The 13077-nt window shown below is 46.6% G+C and overlaps 1 protein-coding gene across 1 annotated transcript in view; it reads right to left on the bottom strand.

Moving 5' to 3' along the window:
- The window catches only part of KCMF1 (potassium channel modulatory factor 1), a 47833-nt gene extending 37350 nt beyond the window's left edge, over positions 1–10483 (bottom strand). The window contains exon 1 of the mRNA XM_075931328.2: positions 10215–10483. Within this exon, the coding sequence (XP_075787443.1) occupies positions 10215–10230 (16 nt within the window). The 5' untranslated portion in view covers positions 10231–10483. The remainder of the gene's footprint in view (positions 1–10214) is intronic.
- Positions 10484–13077: the final 2594 nt, after the last annotated feature.

Here is a 13077-nt window from a genome sequence, read left to right on the forward strand (position 1 = left end):
CTCCCCAGGAGCAGGTGCGGGGAGCCAACTTTTAAGGGAGCTCGTGTGCAACTGATAAAGTTAAGCAATGAACCTAGGCTCCTTGGTTAACTGTGTACATGGTTACATTTTCACATCCCTAGCCAATACATTCAGACTCATCCTGGTCTCTTAATAATTAGAGATTGGCTTAAACCCTGCATCATGAAGTTTAATATCCCTTCAAAAACGTATTCATAATTATAACAGCCCTGGGTATTTGTGTTATACATATGCAATCCCCAATCCTTTTTCAAATCTTTCTAAGTTCTTGTTTGTCAGCATCCTTCAGGGGCAATGAGTTCCATAGTTTAAGTGCAGGGTGAACCACTCTAGTCCGGCAGCCTCGGGACCCAACTAGTACTGAATCAGAGAATTTGCAGGACCTCGGGAGGTCACTATGTCTAGCAGCATTACCAACTCTTCCACTGCTTACTGGGCTCTTAGAAAACAGTAAGGGATAAATTCGAGCTAAATCACAGCACAGAACATTGACAGCCAGGACTGGTGGCTGTGAACAAACTTTACGGAACTACAGAAAACTTGGTCATACTCATGATATGTGGACGTCTGGCTAACTAAAATCATGCTGGACAACGGATGTTGCCAAACCAGAGAGCGCCAGACTAAAGAGGTTCAATCTGTACGGCTACGTCTACATTGGCCCCTTTTCCGGAAGGGGCATGGTAATTTTTGAAATCGCAATAGGGAAATGCGCGGGGGATTTAAATATCCCCCGCGGCATTTAAATAAAAATACTTTGAAGTAGGAATAAGATCCTCCGGAAAAGGGCGCTTTTTCCGGAGGATCGGGGCCAGTGTAGACGCTCTTTTCTGGCTTTTCTAAAAGCCGGAAAAAAGCGGCGGACATTTTTATTTAAATGCCGCGGGGGATATTTAAATCCCCCGCGCATTTCCCTATTGCGATTTCAAAAATTACCATGCCCCTTCCGGAAAAGGGGCCAATGTAGACGTAGCCTACATGTAGTGTGAATAAAAGGGTTTTTTAATCAGTTTTGAATCTGACATTTTTAAATGTAATTGAAACTTTCTCTTGCTTTTATGTTACGAGACAGGAAAAAAAGATGCTTCTGATCTACTTTCTCTATTCCATTCATTTTACATACTTTTCCATGTCCCCTCTTATTTCTCTCACAACTAAGGTAAATAATCCCAATTTTTCCAACTACTTTTCACATAAGGCCAAAAATTCTCTCTCACTCTGTGCCTCAGGCACAATCTGCAAAATGAGGGTAATGCCACCACTGTGTCTCAGATGGGTGCAATGCAAATAAATTCATTAAAGTTCATGAAGCACTCAAGTTACTTTAGAAATGAGTGCCACAGAAAAGCCAATGAGGAAATGAATCTGTACTCAGAGGGTTTGGATGTATGGTTTCACACAATGAACAAGGTAGCTGCTCCTTCAGTGAGTACCATCTATCCAATGTGCTCAACGAGGCAGGGGTCCTGGAGAAAAAGTAGAATGTGATTGGGTAACTTAAGACTATCTTATCTTAATTAACTTACACAAAGACGATAACAAGCTTGCACAGGCAACTTGAAATATGGCAGTTCCCACATTCTGAGTGCTGACTTTGCTACCTAAGTGACCTGTATGTGTTTGTGTATAATATTTTCCATATTACTCTCCATCCCACTCATTTGTGCATCGTTCGCATTTTCTGACCACAGCAACAGAGCAAGCATCTCCACTGGGTTGTCTATAAAGAAGGCTGAGCCAACAAACTTGATTGGATCCAACTAATTTAGAACCTTGGAGGGTGTGGGAGTAGTTTAGTTGTTCCCCTTCATTGTTCATCACTTTTCATGTCCTGATACCAAACTTCATTTGCCACAATGCTATGCATTCAATCACTTGCTTCAGGTCTCAATGAAGTTTTTCTTGGACTGTTCCATTCTTACCAGATTAGATTAAAATAATATGCCTCATCTGAAAATCTGGCTACTTCACTCTTCATGAATGATCAGGGTAGGGGAATAAATATAATAAATATTGTACCTCATACAGAACACTGAGGTACTCTACTGCTACCCTTTTGCCAGCATGATATTGACCATTTAATTTTTTTTTTTTTTTTAATTTTCTGTCTCCTCACCAGCTTTTGATCCTTGACAAAATTTGTTTCTCATCCCACATCTGAAAGTCTTCTCACAGCCCTCTATTATTTTAGGTCCCTTCTGCAGTTTCAGAAAGACCACTCTGCATCACTTCACATTCAGAAGTTTTCAGTGCCACCAGAAGTGCCAGAAATGTAAACTTAAAGAAAAATAAAAGCTTAAATTCTATTAAACTAATGGATAAGGATGCTGACCTGCCAAAGAAAATATTAGAGAATGCATTTGTCAAACATATATTTCCAGAAAGTTTTCGTTTTCCACTGAATGCAAACATTGTTATTATACAGAAAATGATTCTGTTTCCCATATTTCTAATTAGTTTTGTAGTTTTTTAGGCTTAGCAATATGTTCCCTCCTCCTCCAACCATGGTTCTCATTACCTGAACTACAATGCTGATCCATTTTCAGAGACTGCACTTAACTTTGATTATAGGCCTAAACCTGTTCTCACTGAGTAACGTTAACCCACCCATATCAAGTATTTTGAAATATCCAAATCAAAGCACTATATAAGAGCTAGCTAAGTATTACTATTAAATTTGGAAAAGTCATTGTGCTAAGTCAGTGGCTATATAACTACTATACTCATCTCTTAAATTTTTCTACAAAACGGCTTTACAAAATTTGCAGGCTACATGGCTAATTTGGGAAGACTTACTTCTGAATAAATCTTGCATTTGAGGAAGACGTATGTGAAGAACTGAAAATGTACACCACAAAGTACTGATTTTACAATTGGTTTCATGCATACAAGTTGCTGCTAGTAAACTGATGCTTCAACACACTGGCTTTGCATGATTCATGTAATTTACTACAGATTCCTTATTTGGGTCTCAGAGATTTGCAAACAAAGGTACAAATTCTGTATGGCACATGAATTCTTAATACAGAGCAGAGAACGACTACCTCCAAAGTGCTATTTGTCTAGTCAGGAACTTGTAAAGTCTTTCTGTGGACTGAGTATGCACAGCCACTACATAAATAAGGGGAAATCATCCCAGTTTGTTATCTTGAACAACTCGACTTCTGTTTGAGATAATTTACGCTATTATATCATATTGACCAAATTGAGTACCTACGTGTCTCAACATTTCTGGTTGACCAAGACCAGTTACAGCTGTTCTGGTGACTTACCAATGTCTTCAGAGATTTTCAAATGTATATTTAACCTTAACAATATATTTTCTCAATTTCTAATATAGGTTCAATGTCTATAGTCTGGACTATAGAACATCTATGGTCCTGGGTTGGAGCACTCATGGGGTAAAAGCTGGGCCCCGGCTGAGCAAGTCCTCCATCCTCCAAGCTCATCTGCGGGATTCAAGTTCAGGGAAGGTGACGGAGAAACAGGGACAGGAGGATGGTCAGGAGAAGAGGCAGGGGGGGCCAAGAGCGCAGCCTCACAGCTGCAGGGCTCTCCAGCTGCCTACCTGTTCCCCTGAGCACCCTCCACCCCCGCTAAATCAATACCAGCCCCTGTGCTGCCACTAGAGGCAGCAGAGGGGCTGGCATTAACCTCCCTTGGTCCAGAACTGGTCAGGTCCCAAAGTTGTCGGACCAGGGGAGTACAATCGATAGGGTGGTTCTTTTTAAATAGTTACATAATGTGGTTTTTAAAATAGGTTTACCATTAAGTTACTGGTATGTCCTTAACCATAACCTTAACCATTGGTGTGTCTGGGATGTGTGTTTACATCGTTTACGAATGCACTGTGAATCAGGGAGCAGATGTCCTGCAGAATCTCCCCTGTACAGGGAGAATGGACTTCATAAGAAACAGCATCAGTGACCAGAAATCCACATTGTCCCTTGGTTCACACCTTCCTAGCCAGCACCCCACTTCTCTTCTACTCTCTTGTGCTCTATCGCTTCATTTCTGTTTCTGCTTGCAGCTTTGACTCCCGCAGTCCACAGGACTGAGGAGCTTTGTTAGTCAGCAAGAGCCATTGGCCCTACATGGATACTACTAAAGCTCACAGCTGTTCTTTCAAACTTAAAAGATTGTGAGGAAGCAAATCTGTGAGCTGAAGTCGAAACTGGAGGAACAAAGGAGACTAGAGGGGAGGAGGTGGGGGACTAGCACAGGGTAGCTGAATAGATAGGAACATTTCCAAATCCATCAAGGATATTAAAAAAAAAATCTATGGCATCTGGTAGCTCTGCTGGCACTCTGAGATGGCGCAGGAGAACGCCAAGGGAAGCTTAGTGGCTGCAAAGGGCTATACAAATTGCTGAGTAAGGGAAGTTGGAATCCAGTATTTGTGCTGGGATCTGCAGACCCTTTGACCTGTCAGCTCCCCATTATTCTCTTGAACAAATGATAAAGCAATAAATCTCAGAACACCCTGGTTTTACATAACCAGAGCACAAGTAATTTTCAGATAGAGCTCATGGAAGTCAGATTCTCCAACCTTACTTCAGTCCTCATGACTGTTTGGTTCCCCCATCCAGCTGCCTGTTGCGATCAAAGGTCTATAGCTATGGAGAAAAAAGCTATCTGTATTTCCCAGACATACACATTTTGCTGGCTCCTTTCTGGTGGGCTGTATGTGTAGATTCTGCTGTCTACAATCATGCATGGGAGGGTGTGAAGATTCTCCTGCCATCTGCTACACCCCTGCAGGCCACTGAAGATCACATCTTCGCAAATCCCTGAAGGAGGAGAGCTAGAGGATCTCCACTGGAGAACTTCAGCAGAATTTGCACACTGCTCGTCCAGAGAGGATCCCAGCAAAAGAAGGATGACAATATTATCGCAGAGCAAGGAAGCAGGAGATAGCCACTTCTCTCTCAAAATGTGGAATTACGTCGAGGGTGGATAAAAAGCAATAGCTGGGTCAAGCTCTTGGGGATGAGACAAAGTCATTACTAGTGACTTTTTCTCCAAGCAGCACTGCTGACAGTCACTGAAGCAAAGAGCCAATATATTAGGACAGAGCTACCGTAATGAAAATTTCACTGGTGTCCATTTGGCGGAGGGAGGAAGGAGAGAAGGAGATAAAGGGAGTTTCGTGTTTTTCCCGCCAAGTGTCAGACCAGAGCATAACTGAGAGACAGGCTGTTATTTTTCCCAATTTATTTCCCCAGAACAAAATCAGGTTCCTTTAACAATTCGTTTGCACTCTGTACACATCACAACATGGAAGAGGGCCAAAGACATTAGATGAAAGTAAACATAGGCCACCAGTCATTTAATGCCCTGTTTAAAGCCCAATGGACCATTTCTGTCATTCTAAGTTCTACAGCATCTAGTTCCCAAATATGGTCTTCCCCATTTCAGAATTAGTCGTGTTCTAGATTTCCCCAAGATCTCTCAAATCTCTTGACATGTCTAGTACAAATGATTTTGAAGAGACAATAGCACAGATTCTTTTCTAAACATGATTAAATCCTAGTTTGTTTTTTTCCTGTTTTACAACTTAAAAACTGCTTCCCTCAATTTGGACCAAAAATTGTTTGATGGCCAGACCACACATACAAGATCTGAACTGGGAATTGCTTTTTTTCTTTTTTCTTGGGGGGGGGGGGGGGGGGGGGGGGAGAAGAGAAGAGGAGGATTTTGGAGGGGTGGGATAATGTCATATCAGTCTTATAATGGAAACCCAGTCTCAATCCCAACTAAAGAACACGTTGGTAATACTGTACAGTAAAGAAATCCACTATTTCAATCCTACAGCTAATTTCAAATTTTGACTATCAAACCACTTGAATACATTGTGTGAAGTCCTAGACAGTGACCTACTCGACCTGGAGAACTGGACAAAAAGAAATCTGGTGAGGCTCAACAAGAAGAAGTGCAGAGTCCTGCATTTGGGTTGGATATTAGGTAGGATATTAGGAAAAACTGTTTCCCCAGGAGGGTGGTGAAGCACTGGGTTGGGTTCCCTAGGGAGGGGGTGGAATCTCCATCCCTAGAGGTTTTTAAGCCCCGGCTTGACACAGCCCTGGCTGGGATGCTTTAGTCGAGGGTTGTTCCTACTTTGAGCAGGGGGTTGGACTAGATGACCTCCTGAGGTCTCCTCCTACCCTAATCTTCTATGATAAAGGGATAAGTAACAGAAAAACTAAAAAAAGAGACTATCCAGGTTCCTATAACATACATCCTACCAAGGGGCAGCAGCATTTTCTATCTTATCATTTTTACTTTGAAAAGAATACATCCACAATGTGAAGTTACCAAACTTGACATCACCCTGCAACCTAGTAGGAAAAGTTGAGTTTCCATCTTCAAAACTATCCCAACAGCACAGAAAGAAGGAACAGTATGATTTTCTTAAATTATGACAAACCAAATATTTACTTTATGTAGTTAAAATACTTCTACCTACTCACCACTGAAATCCCACTTTGAAAGTAACATTCTTCCATACTAGCAACCTGATGCTAATGTAATTTTAGGAAATTCACAGTATAGTATATGCCGCCATAGAAATGTTTATAAAAATTCTGTTTCTGTTTCCTGTCCCACAGTAGAATACTAACTGCAAGAGTGAAATACCTTTTCATCAAATATTACAAACATTTACAACATCTCAGACTTTAAGACTTGGGCTACATCTACACTATATCTGGTATCCACAGAAGAGAGATTGATGCAGTGGTGTTCAATTTAGCGGGTCTAGTGCATACCCTGCCAAATTGACTGAAGATTGCTCTCTAGTCTAACCGGATACTCTACCCTCGATGAGAAGACTACGGTAAGTCAACGGGAGAGTGTCTCCTGTCAACTCGGTATGGTGTAGACACCACAGGTAATTGAACAAAGTTTCATTGACTCCAGCTATGTGGAGAACATAACTGGAATTACATACCTTAGGTCGACTTACTGCAGTGGTGTACAGCCTTATCATGCAACAAATTTCAAAAGCAGTTGGCATATCATCTTTGCAACTTAAATCAGTGCGGTTATAAGTTCTTGTCCTCATACTATATTTTAAACACACATACCATGATGGAGAATATATGCACCACAGTTTGAGAACTACCAATTTTTACAGGATAATATCCCTCAACAAAAATAATACATAAAGCCTCTCTGAAATTAACCTTGATTTTGCTGTTTGCTTAACTACTACCAAATCCACCCACATCCAGGGAAATATAAAAGGAATTTATTCTCACATGAGGAGACTGAGCTAGGATCTGGTGTTGACAGACTAAAAGTTCCACAACAATCAAAGAAACATAGACCTGTAGCACGGGAAGGGATCTTGTGAAGTCATCTAGTACGGCCTGTGCCTAATGTAAGACCACATAATAATTAGAACATTTGTGTCGGGTGTCTAACATTCTTAAAAACCTCCAATGACCGTTTCCAAAATCTCCTTAGGCAAATCCTCCTCCAACTCAAAATAAAAACTTCTCCGTACAAGTGGACCCCTGTAAGACTGTATTCAGCTAAATTAGCAAATCTTAAGGCACAGTGAGGAACGTGGACACCAATTTCCATCCTTTTTTACTTTAGTCCTGCATCAAAGTTTCCTACCATCTGGCTGAAAGCTTGTAAGATTACGTCCCAAATTCTGAAATTTCCCACCATGTTAACTGTCAAGATTAGACAGATGTAGACACTTCTATTCCCATATATCTTCAGAGATCAACCTAATTTAGAAAGATTACTTCTGTATCACTGGGAAAACAAAGATCATCCCTCTGTAAGCAAAGGGAAATAGGAGATAACTTATTGCCATGTTAGGTGATGGGGTTATCCCCTCAAGAAGCAATAACCTAGATAAAGTCTCATATTACAAGTAGCTTCTTCAATATCTTGCATCTAACCCAACTGTCTCACTTACAAAAATTACAAAAAAACCTCTCCTCACGGACATCCGTGCTATTACATTCTTCTTTTCTTCCCAGATATATTCCCTGCTTTGCTTTCGGTGTTCTTCTTTCCCTCCTCCTTATTGCTGTTTTTGATTAATCCTTAACTATCCATTTACCTCACCTATAGCAATAAAGAACACAGCATAACAAGAGTACATATCTAAAACATTTTCTCTGCTTAGGTATGTAACTTTTCATAACCTTTCAAAATGTTAGCTGTGATTTAATACATCTGCATTCATTTCCTTCCCTACATTAAAGATTAAAAAATTAAAAGTTTACAGCTTGCCAAAGTTGCCAAAATGTCAGCTAGTCCCAAAGCCAAGACCACAGCTACTAAACAGAGCCCCAAATCCTACTCCCAATGCAGACCTCTCCCCGTACCAAACATACACAGGAACCTGTTCTTCACTGCCATGCAATATCTTCCACCCCTCATGTTCACAAAAACACTCTCTCCAAACTTCAGAAACAGCCACCATCCTGCCCTCAGAGACTATTCCCCTCCCCTGTGCCACATGCAGCACATTTCCTGGACCCATCCCACTGAGACATATGCTTGAGCACATCTGCCTCACCAGCGCGAACAGAAACTCGCCACCCCATACCATGCGAGGCTCTTCTTCCCCTCTTCTTTATTTACAAACCCCCAGCACTCCCATGTCATGGACACAGAGCCCCAAAGTTCCTCTTACATTCAAGCACACATTGCACACACATGACCCTCCCAGACCCACCAGGCACCCCACATGCCCACACCCTTCCTACATCTCCAAAAGCCATCTGCACCCTCCCACTCTGACATGCATTTCTTCCTACGTCCCCTATTCCTACCCAGCATGTCCCCCCATAGCCCTGCCCCTATATCAACAACCCCTAGCACAGGATGTCCCCTCATATTGCCCTGCCCCGTATCAGCACCCCTCAGCCAAGAATATCCCCCATAGCCCTACCCCATATGAGCACCCCTCAGCCCAGTGTACCCCCCAGAGCCTTGTCCCGATAACTGCCCCCCCAGTCCAGCATGTGCCCCCACAGCCTGCCCCTACCAGTACCACTAACCCAGCCTGTACCCCCCAGCTCTGCCCCTACTAGCACCCCGTGTCCCCCAGCTCTACCCCACCAGTGCCCCCAACCCAGCCTGTACCCCCCAGTTCTGCCCCTATCAGTATCCCCCAACCCAGCCTGTACCCACCCCAGCTCTGCCCCTACTAGCACCCCGTGTCCCCCCAGCTCTACCCCACCAGTGCCCCCAACCCAGCCTGTACCCCCCAGTTCTGCCCCTATCAGTATCCCCCAACCCAGCCTGTACCCCCCAGCTCTGCCCCTACTAGCACCCCGTGTCCCCCCCAGCTCTATCCCACCAGTGTCCCCTAACCCAGCCTGTACCCCCCAGTTCTGCCCCTATCAGTATCCCCCAACCCAGCCTGTACCCCCCAGCTCTGCCCCTACTAGCACCCCGTGTCCCCCCCAGCTCTACCCCACCAGTGCCCCCTAACCCAGCCTGTACCCCCCAGTTCTGCCCCTATCAGTATCTCCCAACCCAGCCTGTACCCCCCCAGCTCTGCCCCTACTAGCACCCCGTGTCCCCCCAGCTCTACCCCACCAGTGCCCCCAACCCAGCCTGTACCCCCCAGCTCTGCCCCTACTAGCACCCCCCCCCCAGCCTGTACCCCCCAGCTCTGCCCCTACTAGCACCCCTGTACCCCCCAGCTCTGCCCCACCAGCCCCCCCCAGCCTGTCCCCCCCAGCTCTACCCCACCAGTGCCCCCAACCCAGCCTGTACCCCCCAGCTCTGCCCCTACTAGCACCCCGTGTCCCCCCAGCTCTACCCCACCAGTGCCCCCAACCCAGCCTGTACCCCGCAGCTCTGCCCCCCCAGACCCCTAACCAGCCCGTGCCCGCCGAGCCCAGCCCCTAGCAGCCCCCCAGCCCTGCCCCGGCCCCGCGGGGAGGCTCCAGGATTCCCCCCCAGGCGCCAGGCCGCTGGGCTCGGGCCCGGCTCCCGACGAGGCGGGGGAGGGGGGGGGAGACGGCCCCGTTAGCGGCGGCCTGGCCGCTAGGCCGCGCCAGGCCCCCGCGCCCGCCCTGGGCTGGGCCCGGCGCCGCCGCTCGGCTCCCGGCCTGCCCGTAACGGCCGCGGCCCCCGCCCCCATGACACTGCAGAGCCGCCGCCCCGGCCGGCCCCGGGCTCGCGCGCCGCCATGACGCCCAGGCCCCGCGCCTCACCTTCATGTCGGGACATCCTAGGGCAGAGGCGGCGGCCGCGGCCCGTCCCGGGCTGCCCTGGCGCCTCGGCCTGGGCCCCGCGCGCTGCGCCCCGGCCTGGCCAGGGGGCGGATCCGGCAGCAGCGCCCCGGGCGCCCGCGACACGGCGACTCTCGGGCCCCGCCGGCTCCTAGCGCCGCCCCCTTCCCCGCCGCCTCCTTCCGCCGCCCGGGCTGGGCGCCCGCCGCTCCCGGACACAGCGCCGCCGCCCGGCCCCCTCCCTCCCCCCGCCCGCCGGCCGCCGCTGCTGCATGCAGGGAGGAAGAGGAAATACACGGCAGCCGGGGGCACAGGAGGCCGGCGCCGCCCCGCGCCCTCCCCCTGCTCCGCCCGCTCCAAGCCCCGGGGCCGGGCCCCCTCCCGCCGCATGGCGCCCCGCGGGGGAGCCCCAGCGCCTGGGCCCCAAACCCCAGCGAGCGGGGCTGAGCCTGGCTCAGTGGCGCCGGCTGCAGCAACCCTCGCGGGGGCATTGAAACCAAAGCAGGGGGGGCTCCGCAGCTTGCTGTTTACTCCAGCGCGGCCTCGGCTTTCCCTGGCTTATTTTTTAGTGGGGGAACCCCAAGGAAAGTGCCTGTGATTCCTAGCAGCTTATGTCAGTCATTCAGCTGGGCAGGGAAGCTGTTTTAGTGATAGAAATGTAGCCGTGTTAGTCTGGGGTAGTTGAAGCAAAATGCAGGACAGTGTAGCACTTTAAAGACTAACACGATGGTTTATTAGGTGATGATAAACCCTCTTGTTAGTCTTTCAAGTGCTCCATCGTCCTGTATGTTGTTTTAGTTGAGAGTGATCTTCTGGGACGAGTTCAGCCTGGCTCCGGTTTGGACTTGGAGGCAGTTTTCTGCCTCTGTGAATAGGGCAGAAACCCATCTTCTCCGCTGAGGGGGGTTTCAATCTCGGAAACGGAAGGGGAAAAAAAAAGAGTGGGTGTTGTTTTTAAATAACCCTCAGAAGTTGTAGAATGCTGGAAAACTTAAAAATAATCCCCCACGGTCAGACCCACCTTTTTCACATCTGTAACCTTCTTTCCCTGCTGGCAAGGCACTATTTTTGGACGATTGTATATCTCATTGAAAAAAAAACCAACAATCCATCTCAGTAAAGCAACCAGCCTGATAGTAGCTGTGTCCTTGTGCCTGCTCTGCCCCTTTTGGGCAGTGAAATCTGCAGTGATGTCACAGAGAGGGTGGGGAATCATTAATTTTAGTTTTAAAAAAACAACTATAGCCACTACTACTGAGCTTGCTCAGAACTGATGTTTTAATCGGTTATTTTATTATGAATTGCAACCGATTTTTAATTACACTTGATTAAGGACACAGGGCCAGCCCCAGTAGATGGCGGGGAGACCCATGGGACATTGTGCACACATGCCTTCTTTTCCACCATGATTGTGTATCGTTATCTGAACATCTCAGTTTTATCATTAAAATGTGTATTGCCAATCCCAAATATTGAGACCCCCAAATGATGAAATGTTTATCAATGCATCACTTTGTGTTTAGAAGGAAGCACCTACACTTGTCACTTCACGTTCAAACTTTGAAATACAGTTAAACTTTGAAAAAAAAATACAACCAGAAATGCAGGCCTCCTCACTATTTTAGCACTGGTCTGTCTCTCCCTCTGTTCTGACCCTTCCCTGAATATCTCCCACCTCCTTCACATTCTTCCTCTGTGCTTTTCCTCTGCCCCTTCAGCCATATGTCCCCTCAAAGTCTCTTTCTTTGCTCCTGAGCCCCTGTACTTTTGGGAAGTCTTCCTGTACCCTACATTCTCTGGCACCCAAGTCAATCTCTCCCATTCTCATATTCCTTCTGTTTATGTCCTGCCCTGAATTCTCCTGCCTCAGTCTCCCCCCTACACTTCACAGTGATGGTCATTGCTAGACAATCTCCCCGTATCCCTTTTCTTTCCCTCTTCCCCCACTTAGGGTAGCTTATATTCAGCCTCATTGAAAAGGGGGGGGGGGGGAGGAGAGGAAATGGTGGCCATCTTTATTACAGGCATCCCTCAGTGTTACATGCAGAAACTGAAAGAAAATGATGTCCATTTTGACTGAGGGCAACCTGAGATGGTGGTCCCTGTCAGAAGCAAAAATGTGAAATGAGAATTTAGCACCACCCACCCCCAAAGATGAGTCTAATGAGAGCTTGTGGCTCTAAAGTAACTAGGTGTTCCTTAAAACCAGATTCCAGGGCCCATCTTGGTCAGTTTTACATCTAAAGGCATTTTGACCTACATATTGGCCACCTGAAGAAGCTGCTCCCTGTGCATTTCTAACAGTCTTGTGACTGGGACACTGCACAAGGCTTCAGGAGATGTCGGTTCCAGTCTTCACTCTGAAACATATTCACTAAGGGTGTGTCGACAAAGCCAGGCTTAACTTGAAATAAGCTATGTCAATTGTATAGCTTACTTCAACATTGGGAGTGTCTACACCGTACTTACTTCAAAATAGAGCACGCTTCCTCCTCCTTCCCATACTCCTTATACAATGAGGGTTCCAAGAGTCTGAGCAAGCAGTCTTCCAGTTCAACAGTATTTTGACATTTCAGAGTAACTGCCAGCTCTGGAGATGCTCACTAAGTTATTTTGTAATAATGTTGCTGTATATACATACCCTGATGGTGTGTATAAACTACACCCCTGTCGCCAGAGGGATGTAAATTAGACACATCGAAAGTACAAATGAAGCTGGGATTTAAATATCCCATGCTTCATTTGCATAATGGCAGCCACTGCTTTTTTCCTCGAAACAGGGCTGTGCGAAAAAACGGCAGTTTAGACAGGGCATTTCTGTCAAAAATGCCCCATTTCAAAAGAT

This window comes from Pelodiscus sinensis, chromosome 6 (assembly GCF_052426305.1).
Source record: "Pelodiscus sinensis isolate ZL-2025 chromosome 6, ASM5242630v1, whole genome shotgun sequence".
Lineage (NCBI taxonomy): Eukaryota > Metazoa > Chordata > Testudines > Trionychidae > Pelodiscus > Pelodiscus sinensis.